We start from the raw sequence: 23,343 nt of genomic DNA on the forward strand, positions 1-23,343 counted from the left end.
GAAACAAAAGATTTGCACATATGAGAAAAAACACCTTTGCACTGCTTTCACCTGGCTTTGCCTGCAAACAGAATTACCAGCCCAGATTAGGCAGAGCCAACAAGAAAATCAGCACTAACGAGCTACAGCAACCTAGTTAAACTATGTGTAATAAAAGGGTATTATCCAGTCAACAGATATTTTTACCAAATCCTTTAACCCAACACCGTCAAGTTTGTAAGAAAATTAAGTGTCTTGGATTCTGATGTGCAGGAATTACCCCTCTGCTCTCGCCCCCCCATATCTACCTCTCAGTAGCACCCAAAAGAGTAGTTTTCCCTTATAAGCTGGCATGTGATATGCACCTGGCAATGCAGTAGGGCTTGTTGTAAACCCTTCTTCCAGTTGTTCAGTACATGAGCGACTGTCTCCCAGTGCAAGTTCACCTTCTGAAGCTTGTTCTGAAGCTCTTTGAGCTCTGTGCTATCCGCTTCCTGGAATTCTTTGCTGCTCCGGTTAATGGAAAGCATCACTGCCCTGTAGTTATCAAATGCCTTAAGAATGTCCTGGTAGAAAAAGATTAGGAGCTTCTATGAATGATGAAAAACGTGTTGTTTATTTACAATAAAACTATGCCCTCAAAAGATTCACAGGTATTGGGGAAAGCTGTTTGAATCTGGCAACTTTCCTGATACTGCTAAGGAACATATTAAGGTAGGTGGCTGTTTTTATGTTATTGTTTTTAATGCCAAAACCTCCACTTCGAAGAAAACAAATCTGCCTGGGCTTGTGCTTCTCCCTAAGTCACAGGCATTATGGCTTAATCCACAGCTGCCCTTCATTCCTCTGAGCTGTTTCTTTCTCTGACATTTGGACAAGAATTCCCATAGGTCATCCCATGGTGTCTCCCCTTGATTTATAAAGGTTTTACCACTTCAGAATCCTAGATAATGCCAGAAGGAATATCTGGAGGTCTGTACTCCCTCCTGCTCCAAGCAGGGCCAACTTCCTACTCTGAGCAGGCTGCTCAGGGCCTCATCCTTTGAGTATCTCACAGGATGGAGATTCTCATCCCCTCTGGGCCCCTGGTCCCACACCAGGCCACCCCATCATGAGAAATTTTTTTTTCCTCCCTAGTCAAGAGTTTCTGTCAGCCCATTTCTCTTGACATGACTTGTCAAGAGTCCCCTGAATTGCAGTCCTGCCTGCTTTCCTCCTCTCCCTTAAAATTGCAGGGGGAAAGAATATGGAATTCGCAAATTCATGGCTGTATCATCTTAACCAGCTTTATGTTACAGTAGAGCCTGAAGTATTTTTGAAGTTTTTAAAAAAATAGAATGCCAAACAATACTTCATACCCTCAAGATGTTTACGGTTTGAATCAAGGGTACTCAGTCTTTTTCAAGTTGTAGGCTCTTGCAGTAGAAAAGAGCTTCAGGATGAGTCCTATAATCAACACAGCTCAGATTGCTTTTCTTCGCAGCCTTTCTAACTAAGAGTGTCCATCTATATATTCTCAAGATCTGCGTCCCACTTGTTGAAAACCGCTAGTCTAAATTACATTTCACCCAACAAAGAAACCTGTCTCCCTTCTTCAAACAACCAAGTTTCTTTCAATATCAGACAATACAAACGGTCCATCACAGACTTCTAAACACCAGTAAGCCAGTCTGCAGCCAGACCGGCTTTACCCTTATCCAGGGCAATTGGGATGTCCTGATACCTCATGAAATTCATGTCTTAAGGAGGGTGTTGGCTCTTTTTGACAGCCATAGGAAAAGAGAAGTGAAGCTCTGCTCCTTGAAGAGGTCAGGCACCCACCTCCAGCCTGAAGGGAAGTTCCTCCCTCCACTTGCAAGGCATCACCAAACCTTCCCTAAGTGCTTGGCACCTAAGCCAGACTGGCTGATGGAATCAGAGTCGTTCTTCCTGGAGTCATGCACCAGGGTGCAGTTATTCTCCCTGGCCTAATGACTGCTCAAGGACCTGTAGGCTTAAGTATACTCTCAGCACACAGGGAATCCCTCCTCTGCCCTGCAGAGTGTCTTATTTGTGAGCATCATCCCAAAGTGTAACGCCAGACTGACTAGCAGCCTCAGGATTTGGGTGACTCCGTATGAGGCTGCTGGCAGAGGGGTGAGCAGACAGGGTCTGCACTCCCACAAGCATTAGGAACACTTGCTCTCTCTGATTTCAGCCTGAGGCATTTTGTTACTTAAGTCCTGCAACCTCACACTTATGTGTACCCTGATAACCTGCTGGTTCAACTTGCAGACCTGACCTCGTCCTAATTTATGGAAGCCGAGAGTCATAGCAGGCAACATAACGTGACCATATATGCTGATGAATGTTCATGTTATTGTCTCTCTAGCTGTTCTATTACTTGGCTGAAGATTAACAGTGACTGAATTTATTTTGATTTTTAACTAATGCATTATATTCAATGAGAAATCTGCATTTGCTAAGCAAAAAAAGGCAACTGCACATTTTGAAATACTTCAAATACTGGCCAAAGGTGCTGTTTAGAGCTAAGATTTTTTGCAGACACCGTATTGCTCAAAAAGAGCTTTAGAGCAGATCTTTCTCAGTCTCCCTGTTGGAACTACAAACCACCTTCCCCCGCTGCCCCCTGCCAGATTAATTCAATTTTAAAAACCCCAACAACAGCCTAAACTTTGTAGCCTGTAGACCCAACTATTTTCAGTCTGTTTCTGGTTTGCATAGAGGGGAATGGCACAGAACCAGGAAAAAATGCCAATATTGCTGCTCAGAATACCCAACCTCCCAAGGCAAGGCCTGACCCTAGGCAGCTGGGGAGTCTTATGCCTTCATTATATAGCTTTTTTGTATGTTTGCTTTCTAAAACAAAAGGCCTAAAAAGAGATGTTTGGGGCTGAATGTTTTGTTTCACAGAGAATAAAGTGTCTGCAGTAAAATAAAGGGAGAGCTTCATTTCAGCCTCGCTGCCGGCAAATCTCTGCATATGAAGACAGAACCACCCTGCTTAACAACCCTCTCACTCCTCTTGGCTGAAAACAGCTTAGCTCCTTTGTGGCATATGCTGCCTACAGATCCTAGGAGCATAAGGACAACGATAAAGAGCATCGGCATCCTGAAATCCCACTTCTCAGTATGCCATAACTTACCTTCAATTTCTTGACCCTTTGTCCCAATGCCTGTATGCTGGTTGGAGGTTTCATTTTTTGCAGTTCTTCCAACTTTTCCTCAGTTTTATCAAGCCAAGCAGAGACATCACCGAGATCTGAGTTCAGCTGCTGCCACTGCTGCCATTTCTGTTTCATCTGAAGTTTATTTCTGAGGTCTTGAGCTTGGATGAGCTCCCATCTATCAATAATGCCTACAAATGATAGAACAACAAACATTTAAATCTTCAGTAAGGTGAAGAGTGTGTGAAACAGATACACAGAGTTTTACCAGCAAATTATTTTCCGGTCTACTCAAGGCCAAATAATTGCTACCACGTATTACTGTTACCCAGACAGTAATGCTACACAGGATTTTCATCACATTAATCGATGTTTTAATTCACGTGGAAGAACAGAGCAAATCTAAGGAAACAGAATTCAATGAGCCCAGTTGTGATTTTGCAGACACTAAAATTCATCACGGGACAAAGTATGGTCCAGCAGTTTAGGACTTGGGTTTATGTTTCATCAATTCAGTGCTAAAGGAGCTGGAGATGCCACCTGTACAATCACTAACACTTTTTCTGGAAGGGCATCTAAGCCCTTCTCAGCAGTTTTCCCGTTCATCCCATGCATGGGCCCCAACCCTGGTCCATCTGTGAGACCAGAGACAAAGTGAGCTGGTGCATACAGCTTCAGTCTTCTTTTTATCACTTGATTCGCTTTTGTGATTGCAGTACGGATGTATTACTAGCATCTCAAGCACCTGAAAGCAGGAATGAGATCTTAAAAGGTTAAGAGAACCAGCTTGTTGGCCTCTGTGGAAGAAAGTACCACAGTGAAGACAGTGAAGAACAGAATATATTACCAGCTTTGACAAAACATTTCTGTAAATGGGAGCTGTAGCATCTTGTTATATGGAGTACCAATAACTGAGAAAACCTACAGCAATCTTTTTTTAGACAGAGACACACTTCTTTGGTTTGAAATCTGATTAAAAGTCTTTGAAGTATTCAGTATTACACAAAAGTGAAATTGTTCCCATTCATTCCAAACAGCAAAGAGGCTGAAATATGAGTAATAAAAATCTCAATTCTGGCAGAAACTGCAAAAGCTTAGAACAGCAAACACAAGTTGGACAGTATCAGGTTGAGAAGGCAGCTCAGTGGATCTTAGCAAAATATATGAATTTAGAGAATAGTGGTTTACTTCTGTCGTTCTCAAGGCAAATGTGCTGCCTTTGTGACATCTCTGCTTTGTCTCCCCGCAGAGCCACAGGACAAACACTACAGCACCAAAGCCACTCCTAATGCTCTGTACCTGGCTGCTTCCCTGCAGCTGCTATATTCACAAGCTCTTGGTCATCTTGAGGTTCTTCATCGCTCATGTTGGCAGAAGGAATTTTCTCCTTATTGCTGCTGCTGCTGCTTGCACAGCTGAGCTGCTTCACCTGGAACAACATTTTGGTGGGTAAGCCCTGCATGTTAACAAGCCGTCAAAGGTCAAACTTAATTTGTGATCCTTTGGGGTGTCTGGGCTGCCACTGAGCTCTTGCGTGTCAGATTTAGCACTGGACTTCTGAATCTTTGCTAACAGCTTATACAATGGCTCTATGTGCCTTCTCAGTAAACAAACACAAACCATAGTGATGCTAATTATTACGAGCCTGGACCCAGCAAATTAATTGCTTTTGCACGACATGTACCAGACGCTCTTTGCTGGCTTTTGGGTCTTGGCAATATTGGCTCTAATGCTCTAAGACTGTATTAATGATGACAAAAGCAACCAGATACCAGTACCAGCTTCGCTGACAACTGGTCCAGATCCACTGAGCCTGGCAGCTGCTGGTGAAGCCACGGCTGGCCCCCAGCCACCAGGGCTGAGGCACCAACAAACAATAGCCACTTGGGCACACTTTTTAGTGCCCAAAAGCAGGTTACATGGTGGTCCACATGCTAGAAAAGGGCCCTTCAAATTGGCCTGCTTCGGAAAGGGAAGCATGTCAGAAAGTATCAAGGGAATGTATTCAGCTCTCTCCTTCTGGGGTGCAGCGGTGGTGGGTGAATTCACCTAGACTTGCCCTATGACAACGGAGGAGCTAATTTGCTCCAGATCCTGACTGTGATTAGAAGCTTACCACAATTGTTCTGAATTGCTTTAAAAAAGCTATTTAGTGAGGGGATAGAGACTCTCACTGGTTATCTGACCCACCAGAAATAATGTCTAAGCTTGCATAAAGTGAACATTTGCCCCCACCCCACGGCTGATCTCTTCCTTGATGCTGGAGGAGGGGAGAGGGGGGAGTAACACAGGAACAACAGACTGTGTAGTAGTGGTTCAGTGCCCGTAGAGCCTCCAACTCACATAGTCTGGCTTATAGGGAGTACTCGTCTCTGGACCAGACAACACATTTCCAGCAATCTTTGACTGGTGGTATCGGCGTTTCCTGCAGACTGGGCTGTCTGGGGAATGCCAGGGATGAGCTTCTGAAAGAGACTTTTCTGGAACAAATAAAACCAAAACCATATGCCATGAGTGCAAAATTCCAGCTCCACAAGGAAGCTGTTGCTTTGTATTAAGTTAGAAAGCGCTCTGCATAAAATGGCATCAAGTTATGGCATAAAAATGACAGTTTTGCAGCTTTCCTTGCAAAGCATGCACATTTGCAAAACGTCCACAGTGTTTCAAAGGTAATGAGATGAGAGCCATGCAGTTATGGACATTCTGTTTTCTTCTGGAAAATGCCTGAATGCATGTATGAATATTCAAAAAATAAAAGAAAAAGGCTGCACTGTGGGTTTGCAAAGTTTGCATCCCAACAATACTATCACACATCTGCAATGCAGGCCAGCAGGGACAAGTATAGACACGTCCCTGTGTGGAGAATGTTTGATCCGGATTTAACAGACAGGACGTACACAGTTCTGTCATGCACAAAACACCAGAAATACTTGCAGAGTTGGAACTAATGTCTTCAGTAATTATGCAATCAAAATCAGAAACAACCAAACAAGTGATACTACCCAGAGCAAACCACCAAGAAAGTACCAAAAGACTTTGGATCAATACAATGAAATGCACGTTAACCACCTTGGCATTTACCAGGCAAAATCTAAATGATATGTTCTTGACTTGTTTTTAATGTACATGTGAATACTGCAGCGTACGAACACCATGACAGGATGAGACATGGTGTCCACACAAGGCAGGAAGTCAGACATTACGTATGAGAGAGGTTGAGGAATATAGCGTGCAGCACAGGGAGATTGCCATGTTCAGACACATGCATTAGCAGGTGCCTACCAGAAGATGCTTTCAAAGTTTTTGTGGTCATTTTAAGATATGCCTCGGGATTTTCAGTGATTTCTACATCTGAAAAAAGAATAATGTCATTTTCCTCACTATTCAATATTTTCCAACTGTTAAAAACAAGTGAAACAATGAGGGATAGCAAAGACAAAGAGCAAAATAGGGTGTTGGTACTACTTTCAAACATTCTTAAAAAGTAATGTTTCTAAAAACCTTGTTCCTGAAAATACAAGTTTGGTTTAGACAATGCCACTCCCTTCATCAAGGCATCCAAGAGATGAGACTGCCCACATCTATTAACAGTACCTTGAAAACCAACCAACAACGTGGGAGCAAGACCTCCCCCCCCTCCCCTCCCACACAGGGACATCCTGCAATTGTCCATGTCGAAACAAACAGCTGGCGATCAGTTCTCACCTGACAGAGCACTGTAGTATGTTGCTTCTTCTTCGTCTTCAGGAGAGGAGGAACCTCCCACATCACCTGTGTGATCCCACTCCAGTGGGATGGAGTCAACACTGACAGGGGTTTCACAGCCTGATCTTTCATGACCTTGAGCAGGGGGCATAAGCTGGCCAAGGGACTGTGCTGCAGAGGCCTTCTTATGCCAGGGATCATTCTGGATTTCTCCAGAGTCTTCTGGATCTGTCTCATTTTCAGAGGACTCTTTTTCATCATCCAATCCCTAAAAATAAGTAACAATTATGCATGTTAATAAGATTTACAATAGATCTAAACTGCTCAATAAGCTAATGACTGAGCCACACAGTACTACTAAGGACTGTTTTGCAGTCAGCTGCAGTAATCAAAGACTATGTGGCTAAAATTAAAGGGAAGCATCACTTCTGCCTCCTTCTTTTGCCAAAATGATCCTTGCATCAGCAGCTACCTCCCTTCTTTCAAGACACTCAACCACCACCATAACATCTCTCTCTAGTTTGCAGGGAAGGGTACCAAGTGCCAAATGGACTGCGCAGGTCAGCAATGAAATGATGCTCAGGCAGGGGTGAACAGCTACTTGCAGATGTTCACGTTACTTCCTCTACCCAGCTTTCTAATAGATGTTCGGTTTTTTGAGCCAAAGCAAACTGAGAATCATCTAGATGTTCCCAGTGAAAAGTAAAGAGCATGTTGTTCCCCATTCAGGGTTCTCACAAGAAAGTGGACAGATGGAGCCTTGCAAACAAATCCATAAAAAGATATTCTAAGTATGCTACTGAAATTAAAGACCACAAAGTGGTATTAAAAACACCAAAACCACTTTTAAAACCCTCAAACCACTACTACCTAAATATTAATCCTGTTAACTACTTCCACGCAATTAGCCAGATTCTGCTGATGAAGTCCCAACAGGAAACCTGTAAGGAGACAAGGCTGGCGACAAAAATTTAGCAAAGCTGGCACAACTGCTGAAGAGCTCCTGACCCCTTTGAGCTCAAACCACTCAGTCAAGCTGCTAGGGATGAGCAATGAGCATTGCAGTTCAAACACCAAAATCTTGCCAAAGCATCAAAACAACTGTTGCTTCTTACAGGATGCCTTGACGTCAGCCTTTGATGGAATCGAGCAACTCGCCCAAACACCTCCTGACAATAGCGATGAAGTTCCTCCAATTCGCCTTCAATCAGGGTAGCATCCAGAGGCTCACTCTTCTGAATCAACTGCTCCCCGAAAACGATGAGCTGATCAATCTTATTGGTGTTTAGTGTTATTTCCTGCTGGAAACCCTATTTGGAACAGACAAGAAAAATGATTACTTCTGCAATACCCCTTTCCAGCCTAAGGTTTGTCCTTTTCTTGCTCACTACTGCGAAAGAAAAGCAACAATTTGACATTGTTGTTTAACTTCATTGGGCAAATATCTTTTTACTCAAGAGGTACAGAGGTTTGTTTTATTAGCAGTACTACAGTTCCAATGGAAGTGACATTTTCCACCCACGTGTACGTCAATGATTGCAGTGTCCTGAGCCTGCAGGGGATCACAAAACAAGTTTAACTAATCAGTTTATTCTTCTGTCAGGTATATACAATCTTTCCTCAGTAACAAAGAAGTCTGGCTGGTTGGGCCTCTAGCTTACACAATGGTAAATCTACATCCCAAAACAATTAACAGCAGAGGGGGAAAGGAGAAACCAGCATATAAGCAGGCAGGAAGGAACTAGTATGTTCTTTAGAATCACTGCACGTGCCTGCTGTCTTATTTCTGTTGAAAGTCGCAGCTACAAACAATGCACTCAGAGGAGAGTGATCCTACCTTAATGCTAATTCAGAAAAAATCTCAACAGAAAAAAAGCACCTGAATATAGGAACGTAGCTTTTACTGTTAACACACGTGTGCCAGATGTAACGTCCTTTCCAGGCCAGATATCACTGTCACTGACAGCCGGTGTTGGGAGAAAATGGCAGGATAGAACTGAACTTGAACACTGAAGCTAAATTTAAATACTGTACAGTTTAATCTTGATTCAGAGGGTAAAAGTCTTAACGATTTACTGGTGTCTTAAAAGAAATATAGCCCTACAGTAATCTGTTGGCAATTGTGAAGTTCCAGAAAAGCAGATGATTCTGTCAAGAGAGGGCAGCCCAGTAAGATCAGCTGGGCTGTATTAAACAACTGCTTTCTAAGAATACGTACATTTAACTGACGCATTTTGTCATCAAAGTTACTTTTTGAGAAGTGCTCCACGTTTGTCAGTTGGAGGTCCATTTCTGTGAGCCAAACAAGGATGCTTTCTCTCAGCCCCTCAAACTCATCTCTCCGACTGGTGAAGTGCTGAACAGGAAGAAGGAAGCCAGTGTTATAAGACTTCAGCTACAAAAAAAGATGGTCATGGGAGCCCTCTGAAAACAGCGTTTTGTTTCAAAACTGCTGTTCACCTTAAAGGCCTTCAGGGCATAAATGGCAGCATGCCACGTACAAAAACTGTCCCCTTCGTTACTGACGCTGGAGCAAAGTGTCCTATGTTAGTACGCTATTCATATAGGAGAGGGAACAAAACTTCAGCAATGCAAGATGCTTCTATGGGATTATATTCTTGCTTCCACACCATATACCTTCTCCCACATCATTATAGCAGTGTAACTAACAGTTATTTGGACTACAGGTTTAACATCTAACCTGTTCTAAATTCAGAAGACAGGCAAAGGAAGCAAGCCTCATCTCTAATTACAAGTATTAAGGCTATGACATTAAAATCAGTAAAACAATAGAGAAGCTGGATCATGGATGACCACACCAGTGTAATTAATGCGTCATTTAGCATGCAGCCAGGAGCTCTCTCTGCTGCCATCTCCCGCAGAAGCTGCCAACAGACATGCAGCTTGCAGTGGATTTGCTGTTCAGGAGGGGCATCGTATGCCACCCCAAACACAACACTCCTGAACTGCACAGGCCAAACTCCATCAGCGCTCTCACAGTCTCATCCACAGACTTTCGAGATCTAATAGTTTTCCCTGTCAACGGTTTGCAGCACTGCTGCATTTTAAAATCAGGCAGTGACAAATTTGCCCCGGGGCACAGCACAGAGTATCTGCCCAGAGATCAGTTTACCTCGACAAGCAGGACACCTCTTTAAAGTGTCACAAATACACTCTTTGACAACGTTCCTCTGTCAGGCAGAGCAGAGCAGGAGCTGGTGACAGCAGCGTGCCTCTCCATCACATCTCCATGTTTAAAACCTTCTGGGTGAATCATAACAGGGCTTAAAGTAGAGCCGTGTTGTAAACTCCAAACCCTGCCTGCACTGGGGCCCTTTGTTCTCTCTGCCTCTTATTTACAGAAAGGTGCAAGTGCACAAACACATCCACCCATGACAAGGCTGGGTAAAAGGAGAGTGGGATAGACGCAGTAAGGCCTGCAAGACACCTTCCAAAAATTGCACCCATTCTTGCCTTGTGCTTCTTCAACTACCAAGAACCCATCTACCAAGGACACACTTATGCCAGGAACTTGGTGACCTTTCCAGAGCTGCTCTCCTACACTGGTAACTCCAGACACAAACCAACGCAAGGGAGTTGCTCCAGGAACATGCATTGCCCTTGGGTAATTCCTACAGAAACTTGCAAGTGCTCCTTACTCTCTCACCCCACTATGCAATCACCTTGAGTCTCCTCAGAATGGCAGCGACTCGTTTCTGGAGATTATCCCAGCGCTGGTTGCCTTCGTGTACCATCTGCTTCAACTTGCTGGCCGAGTCTGTACGGTTCTCGCGGGCGAGACGCCTGTACTGCTTATTGATCAGCTCCAACTGAGTCAATCGTTCATGAACGTGCCGTTGGAATGCCTGCAAGGCAAATCAAGGAACTCAGTTCCCTTGCTGCTAAGAGAAAGGGTCTGTCTGATAATATCCATCAAGAGAGATGATGATGCCCTCCCCTTAAAAACAGACCTTCCAACTGCCATGACTTCACTTATTAGGAAAAGGAAGGGGGGAAAAAAAACCCATAATCAACCCACAAAGGTCTCCTGCCTATAAAAAACAAACCTTGAACTTACAAGCAGGATCTTGTCAGTTCAGAGCACTGGATTCTCCACATTAAAAAAATAAAATCTGGAGACAAATAAATCAGCCAAACACCTAGCAGCCACACACTGGCCGAATTATTTACGTTTTCTATACCACCACTGCCAAACTGGTGTTTTTCAGTGATCCAGGCATTTCACGCGGACAAGAAGTATTGAGCAGCCTGACCATGCAGCCTGGTGCTGAGCATAAAAACAATGAAGTTTTCCACTTTTTCACCTCAAATTTCTTCAGCTCCTCCTTTGCATGTGTGTACAAAACCTCTGAAGAATTAGGCTTTGCAGCTATCATTTCAGATGATTTTAGCCAATCTTCAAAGCGAGAATAGTCATCAAAAAATCTCTGCCACAGGTGCCAGGTTTCCTCAATTCTGGGAGGGAGATGCAAAAACGAAAAGGTTTTATCACAAGCAAACTATTAATTTTGGGGTTTTTTTCTTCTTCAAAATTCAGCTTGTGGCAAAAGCTACAGAGTTTCTTCAAAATGCTGCCACAGGCTCCCTTAGAAGGGGTACGAAAGAGAGACTTACTTCATTCGCCTTTCCATAGACATGGCGCAAATGTTTCTCCACCGTCTGTCCAAACTCCTGGTAGTCTGCTGGATGGAGTCACACTCTGTCTCATTAGCACACGCATCTGAATCGTGTAGCAGGACTTCACAAATATTAAACACGGATTCCACCCCTGCAGTGTGTTGTTCTATGTCTCGTTGCAGATCCTGCCATTAGCAAAAGAACAGTTTGAGTAGAAGGAAACACGCGCAGCTAGACTTCAGACATACCTTTTCAAAATGCTGCAGAGGATGGGGAAACAGTCATTTGTGTGTCAGGAAAAGCTTATTTAGCTTTAGAAAACAGACTTGCAGGATGAGCTGTGCAGATAACAGGCTGATAGGTCAGGACAGAACTGCCATGCAAAAAGGGATTGTCCAGCTTTGGTTTTTTGGTGAAACCTCCATCTTCTCCTTAACAGTCTGGACAATTTTAATGTGTATTCAAAATCCAAACCTTACACATACTGTAAACACATACTGGCTAATTTTGACAGTACAAGATGACAGTGTCTCATATCAGCTTACTACGCTGTAAGACTTGACAAAGAACTCATAGTACGTGTACTTTAGTGACCATATATATGATCACAGGCTGGTATCACGAAACACAGCACACAAGCAGCTGGTGTTACACTACCTTTGTTACCCCCTCTTGTAGAGCTCCTGTTTTGACAGACTATTTCAAAAGGTCTGGAAAAGACCCTTTGTCTAATCTACACGACCGTTTTCCTCTCCAGAGCCTGCATCTCCAGCATAGTCTGGCCTTTCATTCTGTACCTGTAACTACTCTAAAGTCAATGTGATTAAATAACAAGAAAGCCTTAGCTAAATAGTTCTTATTGAAAAGGCAGCTCTGTACAATGCTACCAACTGTAAATATTAATGAAATTACAATGTCTATACATTTCCATCTTTTTCAACCCATTTCTGGTGTTCATAATGAAGGACAGGGAGACTTTTGCTTGAGTCACACTAAAACAAGAAACCAAACTTTTCCGACAACAGTGAACAGGAACTCCCATTAAATAATGGGATTACTGATTCCAGTGAACAGATGAAGCAGAACTGGTTTTGCTCTAGACTTACAAAACCAAAACAAAATAAACCAAATAACACCCCCCCAACAGACACAGCCTGTAGTAAAAAGGAGTTGAAGGAAGATCTTCCCAGAAGTCAACAAGTCGCAAGGAGCTGAGTATCAGCCACTGGCAGTCGTCAGTGGTGTTACATGAGTACCTGAAAGAAGAGCTGAGCCATAACTGGTCAAAATTTGGCTTGTGGGATTTGTGGTAATGTACGGCTTTAAGGAATGTAGAAGCCAAAATCTCTACATACATGAGAGACTGCCAGAAGCAGACACAACATAATTTTTATCAGCTTATTAAGGATTCACAGTTGTTTTATGAGCAAGAAGCAGCAGTGTCTTTTTAACACAGGCTCTATGTTTGAGAGCAGGCTGTGCTGCCTGGAGAGACCCTTCTGAATTCCTGAAATTACACTGGATTTATGGCTGTTTTAGTGAAAAGAATTTGGACCACAGATTACAAATCCACTCTACCTGCACATGGTAGTGTGGCTGACATGATCTCATTGGTTTTGGTCATACTTGCGCTCATGGAATAACGCTAGGCAGAATCCTTGCTGTTTTCCAAGCTGTTACTCCAAATGACCTGACCCGTATTACAGTGAGACAAACACAACAATCTAAGTAACAGGGCCAGGAACATACACTGAGCCCAAAAAGGTACTTTTCCTTCAACTCTGCACAGCATTGTGCAGAGAGCTTAAACAGACTAGGTGCTGCTAGAATTCCACATTAGTGAAACAGCTTTGAAATCTTAAAATTAATATTTCACCTTTTAATTGAACAAACACGCCATAAAAATCTCTGTGGATGCACAATGCTTTTAAAATGTCATTATTCAAGACTGAACAGGTAAAGCTTTTCCAGTCATGGGTGTAAAATAAAAGAAGCCTGTAGGGCGTATTTCTCACCATCACTCTGCTCTTGCTGAAATAATTGTTTGGCTAAACCCAGGAAAGATCTTTTTACTTGTCATGTTCAGATAAAGGTTTCTTTCATGTGGAGTGAAAGAGGGCTGCTTTTTTTTTTTTTTTTTTTTACTGTGGTCTTTTTAGCCAGCTGTCTTCTCCTACTCAGCCTGCTAAAAGGTTAGAGTAGGAGTCTAGAGGTGCCCAGAGGTCTGTGTTTGAAACAGACTCCAAACAACAAAGCAGTATGTAGCTCTGAGCAGCAAATGATGGGTCTTAAAGCGAGCTGAAGCTTGAATGCTCATAATAAGAATAAATTAGTTTGGACACAATTCCTTTGTGCCCCACGTTCTTCTCTGCCTGGCAATTTATCACAGTCTTTGAAAATGCAAGAGGTTTGGATGGGGAGAAAATATTTCCCCGTTGTTTACATCACCATTCACAATGCAGACCAAACCGTCAGAGGCACTCAGCACAGGCCTCTGGTGTTTGACTAACTCCTGCAGTGGAGCGTGGGAGCCATCTCCACTCTGTCACAGAGGAGCTGGCCCTTCCTGGGATGTCTGGGACAGGAGTGGACGGAGAGCCGTATCAAGCAGCAGAGAACACAGCCCTCAGGTCTGGGTCACTCAGGGATCTTTCCTTAAGACACAAAAGCAGCAGCCACAGAGAGAGAAGACAGGAAGGATGGGAAGAACACCCACGGGTGTTCTTAAAGGCAGATGTCAGAAAACTTCCACACCTGACAGTGTTATTCTTGATCCTCAGTTTTAGGGCAAGTATTCTTGTTTAACACAAAGGCCAGATGACAGCCATGGTCATTCTCGGCCTTCCCAAGGAGGCACTTTGAACCTGGGCGTACTTACAGCACAGCCCTGAGCAAAGGCTGACTCTGCCAGCACGTTTGTGCTTTGGAGAAATTCCTTTTCCTTCCCTGGCTGCTGGAGAGAGAAATGTACTGCAGGACTATCCAACTCATCTCACACTTCTACTTGGCTGGGATAGCTGTGCCCAATCCTTGCCATTTCCAGTACTAGCCTAGATCCTCAAGATCCCCCTGGTAAGCCACCGTCTCAGAGAAATGCCTACACACGCTCAACCAACACCCAGCAGCGCTAGGCTGGTTCACACTTATGCCTCAGCAGATTCACGCACCATCTCACCCAACCCTGAGGGAATCTTCTGAGCCTGCCCACTGGATCAGGCCTCAGTCAAAGGGCTGTTTGCAAAAGTCCACCCTCCGAAGCTCAAACATCCTGCTCTGCTGTCTGCAAGGAAGGGGACTGAGCCAGTGAGGGCAATACATCAAATCACAGCACTTCAATCTGTCACAGCCACTTTGCAGGAGCCCAGGCATTCATTCATGTCAGCCCAAACCGTCCTCGTGTATTTTGCCCACTGCACGTGCCCTGCCTAACCCTTATGAGGTCAGTTGCACTTAATGTAAAAATGCTCTTTTTTGTATTGTGTTTGTCCTCTTTGGGTGGAGGGGGAAAGGGAGAAGTGGGGGTAAGTCAACATAATACTGAACCTACAGCAACCAAGTAAAATTTTCCCACATAACGCATCTTGGCAGGAACATGCCACGAAAGGCAAACAGAAGGCCTTGCTGAAGAAAAGAAACAGGTGATTTTAAACGAGGACCAATTGTAATCAGCAGCATTTCAGCTCATTTACTCTAGCTGCTGCCATTTCCCACCTGCTGTTCTGCCAATCTCTTCTGGATTTCTTGATCATCACAGATGTCATAAACAACAGGCTTGGAAAGCTCTGACTCAATCCGGGCCAACCAGGTGCGAAGGTTACTCATGTTTTTGTCCAATAGTTGTATAAAAGCAAATGTTTCCTTCAGTTTCTTCACCCTAAGCAAACCAGGAAGAACATTTTGTTACAAAGATCTGCAATCAGTGGAAAGGATGTTAGCAGAAGGTGATGACAGGCATGGCTTCGCGATGCACTTACTGTCGCACCAAGCTGTTGCCTGTAAATTAGAGCCATGTTTTAGTCAAAATCTACCTAAATTGGCTCAGCAGGCCTTTGCTCTACAGCTGCAAGAAGATCTTGTGTGAATTCTTTAATGAAACTACATAGGCAGAGTGAATTTTCATCTGCTAGTGAGCTCTTCAGCTCTTCCTGGACATTTGTCTAAGCGGGAGTTTGCACCATGACATGCTGCAGTTAATCTACAATGGGTACCTATGGTCTGATTTATCTGCTGTGAATTACGGCCAGTGTCTTCTTCAGCAACCAACAGGCCCACCCTAATCAGCAAGGTACCCCTCCGCCAACGGAGGCAGAATCTGCCCAAACCACAGGTCCAACATGCTGGGAAAATGGTCGCTGACAGGAGAGGAGAAGGCCTGAACAACAGCCACTGCAGAACTTACAGCACCATGATATTAAAAGCTCTTCTAAATAACACACCAACAGGTACGGAGACGTGCCAGACCACCTGGGTGGGTGAAAATGAAAAACACAATCCCGACGAGAGAGCATATCCAACAGCTAGGAAGAGTCGTGCGGCACACAAGCAAGTGAACCATTGAGACTATTTACTTTTCTTACAGCTGTTTGTAACACAGCTCTCAAACCACTGACAAACATTTATTTCCAGCCTTTACAGCATATTCCCGTGCCAACCCCCCTTATCAGCTCCTCACATTATCCAAGCAGCATGCTTGTACGCTTTGTCAAATTTGTCCCCATGTGCTGCAGGAATAGCTGTTGAACTACCTCGCTGCTCTCAAATCTTGCCTTGAAATTCTCATTTATTGCAACTCTCATCAAAAATTACTAAAAAGCCCATCACCGGGGTGATACTTATCTCTTCTGACCTCAGACTGATATCAGAGTTCTCCATTAACTACCAAGGTCTAGATGGCAAAAACCAAAACCAAAATCAAACCCACCCTCGATCACGATTTCCATCAGACCTGTCTTAAGCATCCAGATCAAAAGATGAGATGAACTATACCAAAAAAGCATGTTATTTCTCTCCATGAACTGCAATGGTCTACCGTGCAGTACTCCACCCACATGAGCCGCATTATCTAAGTCAAGTGCAGTGCAAGAAGTTAAAGTATGCATCACGAACAGGTCAAAACGTTTCCCATTCATCAGCCACCACGACTGGGAACTGTCACCATCTAAACAAAACCAGCAGCTGGGACTGGAAAGGCAGCTTGTACAAGGGGAACACGGCATGTCCCAAAATGCAGGGGCCTGTTGAGGGGTCTGAGATGAACCCTAATGTACTTGGCCACACCAGCATTCTGCAAGCTAGAACTGGGGCAGGCTAGAGGGGATGTAATCTCATCTAGTGCAGGCAGGGACAGATTACACCAAGTGTACAACAGAAGTGCCCTGACAGCGTACCTGGATGCTGGTGGCATCATGCAAAGGACCTGCCCTTCTTTGCAAAACCAATGAGGAGTTTCCCAGCCACCATCCTGCCTGCTGCCAAACTACCCCAGCAAGTTTTAGAGCAGAGGGGTCCAATCTGCCTGTAACCGAGTGGCTTTTGCAGTTGCCTGTTGCAGCGTATGATACAATGACAGAAGGCATCTAAGATGGCTAATCCATAATGAATATGCCACTCGGTCAGCAACAACTGATCTTATTAGCAACCTTAAGGTAATCAAAGAGGATACGTATGTCAGCTAGACACTTTATCTAAGGTAAAGCACTTACAGAGGAGATGTGGGAATGATCTTGCTGGATTGGTTCAGTCCTGTTGGTTACTGTGAAGGTACAGAGTAAGGCCAGCAAATCTGGGGTCTCGTATGGATTAGAAGCCTGGGAAGCACCTTCCCCCACCTCTTGTCCCAAAAGGACCAGGCAGTACTACTAGCTATTTTACAAGGAGGGTGAGAAAAGCACAGTTCCTACACTAGGAAGCCGGGCAGGTATTTAGCAACTCTGCACTCTCCAAAACATAAATTTAGTCTTGTCTGGTTGATGCAACACAGCAAGCCATCTTGAAGGATTTGGCCCAAGTCCATGGCCCACCTTGTTCCATTCTTGCACCCACAAAGCCACCAACATTGGTGCAAAGTGCAAAGCAGATGCCTCTGCTCCTTTATGCTGACAGTGCTTTCCACTGCTACAGCTGATAGAGAGGAAGCCAGCAGATGACAAAAGCATTTAGATTGTTAAGGAAAGTGAGAAGAGCTCTTTTTAGAGCTTTGCTCCCAAGTTCAACCCTGTACTTAGAAGGCATCTGGCTCCCAAGCAAACAGTTGCTATACAAATCTTCCTGTTCCTGGTTTTGCTTCTATTAAGTGGTACTGAATGAATGTGTCATACTCCAGTAACTGTACAGCATTTTCTTATGCTATCATGGGCTGGCAGTAATTTAGCCAGAATATCTAATTCTTCCTCCAGCCTGTCCCCTGTTTCTGTCCCACCAGCCAATTTGGATCCAGTCGGTTACGATGCTCAGCGAGGCCTGTGACTCCCCAGGGCAGGGGCCCACCAAAGACAGGTGACTGAATCCTTCCCCCTGGAGAGACAGGATGATACAGGCTCTGTGTTGAGCACGGAAGGAAAGAATTGCTAGAAGAGCCAGGCCTGAGGAAGAGTCTGAGCCAAACATCTATGCTGTTGCGTTGTTAACTCTGCATAACTTCAAGCTAGTCAGGAGGAAAGCAAGGCTCCATTGCTGCACTGTCCCTGGCTGTATCCAGTGGCCATCTATTTGCCGCATATTCTATAACATTCCCCACTAATGCTTTGGCAATGTCTTTCTGGCAACTTGCAGGAGATGCACATGCTGGGACCATCTGATGGCACAGCTGACTGGCTGAGACCACAGCTTACTGTGCCGCTCGACATCATCTCTGCTTCCCTGCACTCCTTTTTCTTCTGTGACCACCTGCTTCCCATCCTGAAACTGCATTACAGGAAATTCATGAATTGCAAGACATCTTTCTTCAGTCTGCCTATTGGATAACAGATAGGTGAACATAGCCAAGGAAGTCCAAAGCAAAAGCAAGAGATATTAGATCATAAATAAATGTCTGAGTGACAGCACATTCAATAAATTAAAAAGCAACAGTTCTAGAATCCAAGAAGGGCGCTTTTTTTTTTGTGCACACCCCCCCCCATTACTTTGGCTTAGAAATCACTCTAAAATTCAAGTTATGAATCATACCTTAAATATGTGGGTCTCTATCTACTAGTGTTCCTAGAAGCAACAGTCTCAAAACCAGAATCACTGTGGTACTGAAAGCTTGTATTTACTTTCTAGCAATTGCCCTTGCAGACACACCATTGTATTTCAGTAATTTAATCTGTTACATATTCTGGATAGAATGTGGCATTTGTCAGTCATTTAACCACCCTTAATGCTCTAAATCATTCATCTCAAACTCTCTGGCTAAGCAGCCAGGGAAGAATAAAAACCAAACAGAAGCCCACATTAGTGCTGTGTGTAAACAGGAAGGCAGTCTTGTCCAGATGTTCACATTGGCTGCTCTGCTCTTGTTGCAGTCAGCAGACAAAGAGCCCAAGGAAAGGGTAGGGATGTACACTGAAGCAACAGGTGAAATGATGAAACAAACATGTGAGCATCCTCCTTGACCACCCTCAGCACAGAAGTCACAGGGAACTGCCATTTCTTTGGCTACAGCTCAAAGAAAAATGTAAAAAAGACTAATTACATCTGTAAAGGTCTTACATTTGCAACAACCACTCTGAGATGCATTTCTACATTGCAGGTATTCTTGCAAATTATCTGCTCTTTGCATGAAAGAAACCTCAGGGACTCTTTTGAGATACATCCTGAAGGGACTATTTGTTGAAGACAGGCCTCCTGGGAGCCAGGTGGGGGTGCACAGTGCAAGCCACCAAGCCTGGAGGCAAAAGCTCCCCCCACATCCAGGTGACCAATTGCCTGACACACACTGAATTAACAGCAATAAAAGTTCAAGTTCAACAGATGAAACACGCTCCTCCCAGTTATCCAGAAGGTGGAAAAGGCTGCCACCACTGTTGATTGAATTCTTCCTCTTCAAAGTATAATTCTCACATTATTTGGTTATTACAAAGGCCCACCTATCCATTAGCCCACTTCCCAGTGTGAACTCACCTGCCACCATTCACATGCCCCCAGGAGCAAAATAAAATAGTAATAATTAAAAAACCCAAAACAAACAGTCCAACGAATATCACCACTAATCTAAAAAACCCAACAGACTCAAACATCTCTTGTACTTTGCAAAGGGCCCAGCTGAAAAGATGTCCAGGTTCAAAGCGGCGCTTAGACACATGCATAAGATGCCAGGGATAAGCCAAACAAGGCCAGTTTCTGAATGTCCTAATCTTTACACCAAAACAGAAGCGGCAGAAGAACAAAACTAGTAGATTATACTAAAAGCTGGCTGCAAAAGTGAACAGAAGGACTAACTGGCCTGACTTGAGATTGGATTTGGGTCTTAATACCCTTGATGAAGTTGCCAGCACTGGGTTACAAGAGAAACGCATTAAGCTCTTTCAGGCTGTATCATTGCACAGCCCCACAAACACACAGGGCTTGCAGGACTGCTCAGGAAGTACCTAGCAGTAGAAGGCACTTCCAGGTTGCCTGAAACATATTCACACAAACATCAAGAATTGCAAAATGCCTGTCAATTGCACTGCATTAGCTGTCAAAAGGCTGCAGGAAAAGGTACAGGGAGGCTTAAAATAAGGTAAAAAGTAACATTCAAATTTTAGTGCCTGAAGGAATGAAAAATACCGCGACGTATATTCCAAATGCTCCTTCATAAGCACAAGGGTCATCAGAAAAAGATACTACAGACCCTTGTTTATAACTGAAGAGGAGCTGAAATCGCCTTGCCAGCTGACAGGATTGTTTACCACCCTGTAAAGCAAATGAGATGCACAACCCAGGAAACCTTTGTTCAGTAAGGTGCAGGGCGAGCTTAACCGTGTGAGGGACAAAAGACCCCATCTGGAGAGATGATGTCAAAGGCAAATTCTAGGCCTTTGTATAAAACGCCAAAGACGTTTCTCCGTGCTGCGGCCGCGGTGCCATGAGGCAGCCCCCGTGTCCGCGGGCTGTCAGCACCGGGAGCAGCGCAAGCGGCGGGGCGGTTTTTGTCACCCTGCCAGCCAGGCCAAAAGGCCCTGGCCACAGATGGCCGCCGCCGCCGCCGCCGCGGGTACGAACGCCCGGCACGCAGCCGGCCGCAGGCGAGAGCCCCCGAGCCCCGCTCCCCGGGCTGTCGCGTCGCAGCTCCCACTCGCCAGGGCGAGCTGCAGCCGGCGGCGCGGCGGAGCCCTCCCCCCCCCCCCCCGGGGCCGGCCGCAGCGTCCCCGCCCGGCCACGGCCCCCGCCACCCCACCTGCAGCTGCTTACGGGTCCGCACTTACGGTTCGCAAGAAAAAACCATTCCTCGGCTGGCAACCCCCAGCTGCCGGGGGACCGTGCCGACCACGGCAGGCACGGCGGAGGAAACCCCTCCTCCACTGATGCCCTATTTATTCGCCGCGTTAGCATCTCGCGGGGGGGGGGGGGGGGGGGGGGCGGGCTCACCCATCCTCCTCGACGACCCCCAAGTCCCAGCCTGGGGACACCGTAGCTCTCCCCAGTTTGAACCCCGGGTTTGGGTGGGTGTTTTACCTGGCAAACGGCCGCATCCCTCAGAACAAAACCAGGAGAGCTTCATTCTGACACAAGGGAACTGGCACCGAAGCAGCGCGCACCACTCGGCTGGCAACACAAAGGTTGCGAGCTGGAGCTTCAGCACGGGAGAAGATCGATGCGGTGCTCATTTCTCGTGCAAAAGAGACCTCGGACCCGGATGATTTGCAGCAGAGTCAATTTGAAGTGAATCCCCAAACCCGAGAAAACGTACATCCATGCACAGGCACCACGCACAAAGATATCCTTACTTCCTCTGCATTCTGCTTTCTCACTTTACCATTATATCCCAGGTATTTAAGTACGAATTAAATCTCCCACACACTAACCTGTCCTCTCTTTAACCTTTCAGTGCAGGTGGAAGGCCTCCAGTGCAAGCAGCCTGGTACACCGGAGAAAAAATTAACCCTTAATGTTCATTTACAACACCCTTCATTTGTGGAAAAACACACTGCTGTGACTTCTGTCTGTTATGACTGCCAGAGATCACAGGGTGGGGGGGAAAAAAAAAAAGGCGTAAGTCTGAGAACCTTGGATTAAAACTCACCCAGTCAGTATCAGGAAAAAAATAAAGAAGTTATGATAATCCCGTCAAAAATGCAAGGAATGATTTTGAAATCGAAGATTTTTCTGTGTTCAGGTAATCTTCTGCAGACCTGTAACGGCTTGCCAGTCACTCACATTTGATACACGACAGGACAAAAAGTGCCTGGGAAGACACTGCAAGCTGGGAGAGGGCTCCAGACATTTGTACAGGTAAATCAGGCCCCATCACCTTGACAGTTTAACCTGATTATGGTCCAGGGAGGTTCAAAAAACAAATCTGAAATGGTAGGTATGAGAAAACACCAAAATAACCCTCCCAGCTTGACAGGCAGACCCCAGGAAAGGCGACAGCATGCAGCAGACAAGGACTCCCCTTTGCCCTGCCAACTCCCCCTGCTCCCGGCACACCTCGGCACATGTTGCATAACCAAAATAAGCTGAAGCATCCTGCCTGATACGATAATGAATTCTGTCACAGCTTCTGCACCAAAGAGAAGATTAATCCCTAAAGGACAGGGAGCCCAGAGAACATGGAAAGAAAGCTGGCACTTTGCGAGTGAGACTTCAGCCATCCGCATTTTTGGGTTTTTGCACCAAACCAAGTACAAGGAGGAGATTTCACAGTAATACTACCACAAACCAGTATAATTCTGTTGAACATGGCTGTATAATTTACCCGAGGGCCTTCCTGCAGCATACTTTGCTTCTCTTGCTATGCAATACTGATCGGCAGCAATTTAAGACCTTTGAACTCAGACTGCACTCACACTGGCCATGGGCTGCCTGGCCGCAGTTGCGACAGGGTAGGACAGCACACCAACACGTGGTGCCTGACAGCCGGCCCTACCGAAGGGTAAGCAATGTGGCACAAAATAAATAGAGATGAGCTGAGAGGTAGTGCGAACCCGGTCACCCCCTGTACCTACCAACCCAGGGTCTGCTGCCACCAGCGTGGCTACCCGGGCAGCCCAGGCGCAGTGAGGGTGCAGGGGGGAAGGGGAAGCACAGACAGCGGCAACTCACTGGAGGTCCCCAAGAAAACCTCCATGGAGCCCCTGCGCAGCACAAGGTGGTGTCACTGAAGAGCTGCAACTCCTTCCCATATTACTGCAACCTTGGCAGTTCCAGGCTGTTCGGGAATTTCAGATGGAGTATGCAGCAAAGCAGCTGAAAACACCTTGAATCTCCCACATTCAATGTGGGAAGGAAGGGGCTGGTTTGATTGTGGCAGTTAAAGATTCCTGGATCCCGCAGTGTGGGCTGGCAGCTTGCAAACACAGGGAAAAGACCTAGTTGCCAAGGATTCACATTTTAAATAAGGCAGTATATTTGACCTTGCTAGCTTCCCTCTATTCTCATGCTTGCATTAAAGATCACCATCTCCTGCTACGTACACAAAACATGTACCTTTCTCCACAAGGCTGAAAGCATGGACCAGACCCACCAAGCAAGAAAACACATCACAGCGTGCCCACAGCCAGAGCAGCTGAGAAATGGCAGTGGGAAAAGCTGCAGGATGCCCAGAGGTACAGAAGTGTATTTGTTACTGTAGATACTCGTCTGCAGACCCTGATAAAGCTGGTGGCTTTAATAAAGGCTCATGCTCTGCACAACCCCAGGCAGTGCAGACACCCTCCCGTGACACGTGGGT

At 45.3% G+C, this 23,343-nt stretch overlaps 1 protein-coding gene across 4 annotated transcripts in view; it reads right to left on the reverse strand.

Moving 5' to 3' along the window:
* Positions 1-23,343, reverse strand: part of SYNE2 (spectrin repeat containing nuclear envelope protein 2) — a 185,542-nt gene that overhangs the window by 3,890 nt on the left and 158,309 nt on the right. For 3 of the 4 annotated variants that reach the window (XM_040599608.1, XM_040599612.1, XM_040599609.1), the window contains 12 exons: positions 15,201-15,363; positions 11,487-11,674; positions 11,177-11,327; positions 10,535-10,717; positions 9,070-9,207; positions 7,967-8,161; positions 6,852-7,119; positions 6,429-6,497; positions 5,490-5,626; positions 4,446-4,575; positions 3,126-3,337; positions 345-545 (listed from right to left, as the gene is read on the reverse strand). In XM_040599608.1, the coding sequence (XP_040455542.1) occupies positions 345-545; positions 3,126-3,337; positions 4,446-4,575; positions 5,490-5,626; positions 6,429-6,497; positions 6,852-7,119; positions 7,967-8,161; positions 9,070-9,207; positions 10,535-10,717; positions 11,177-11,327; positions 11,487-11,674; positions 15,201-15,363 (2,035 nt within the window). The remainder of the gene's footprint in view (positions 1-344; positions 546-3,125; positions 3,338-4,445; positions 4,576-5,489; positions 5,627-6,428; positions 6,498-6,851; positions 7,120-7,966; positions 8,162-9,069; positions 9,208-10,534; positions 10,718-11,176; positions 11,328-11,486; positions 11,675-15,200; positions 15,364-23,343) is intronic. The other variant, XM_040599610.1, reaches the window with a different exon arrangement.

The sequence above is a fragment of the Falco naumanni genome, chromosome 7, assembly GCF_017639655.2.
Source record: "Falco naumanni isolate bFalNau1 chromosome 7, bFalNau1.pat, whole genome shotgun sequence".
NCBI classification, from domain to species: Eukaryota; Metazoa; Chordata; class Aves; order Falconiformes; family Falconidae; genus Falco; species Falco naumanni.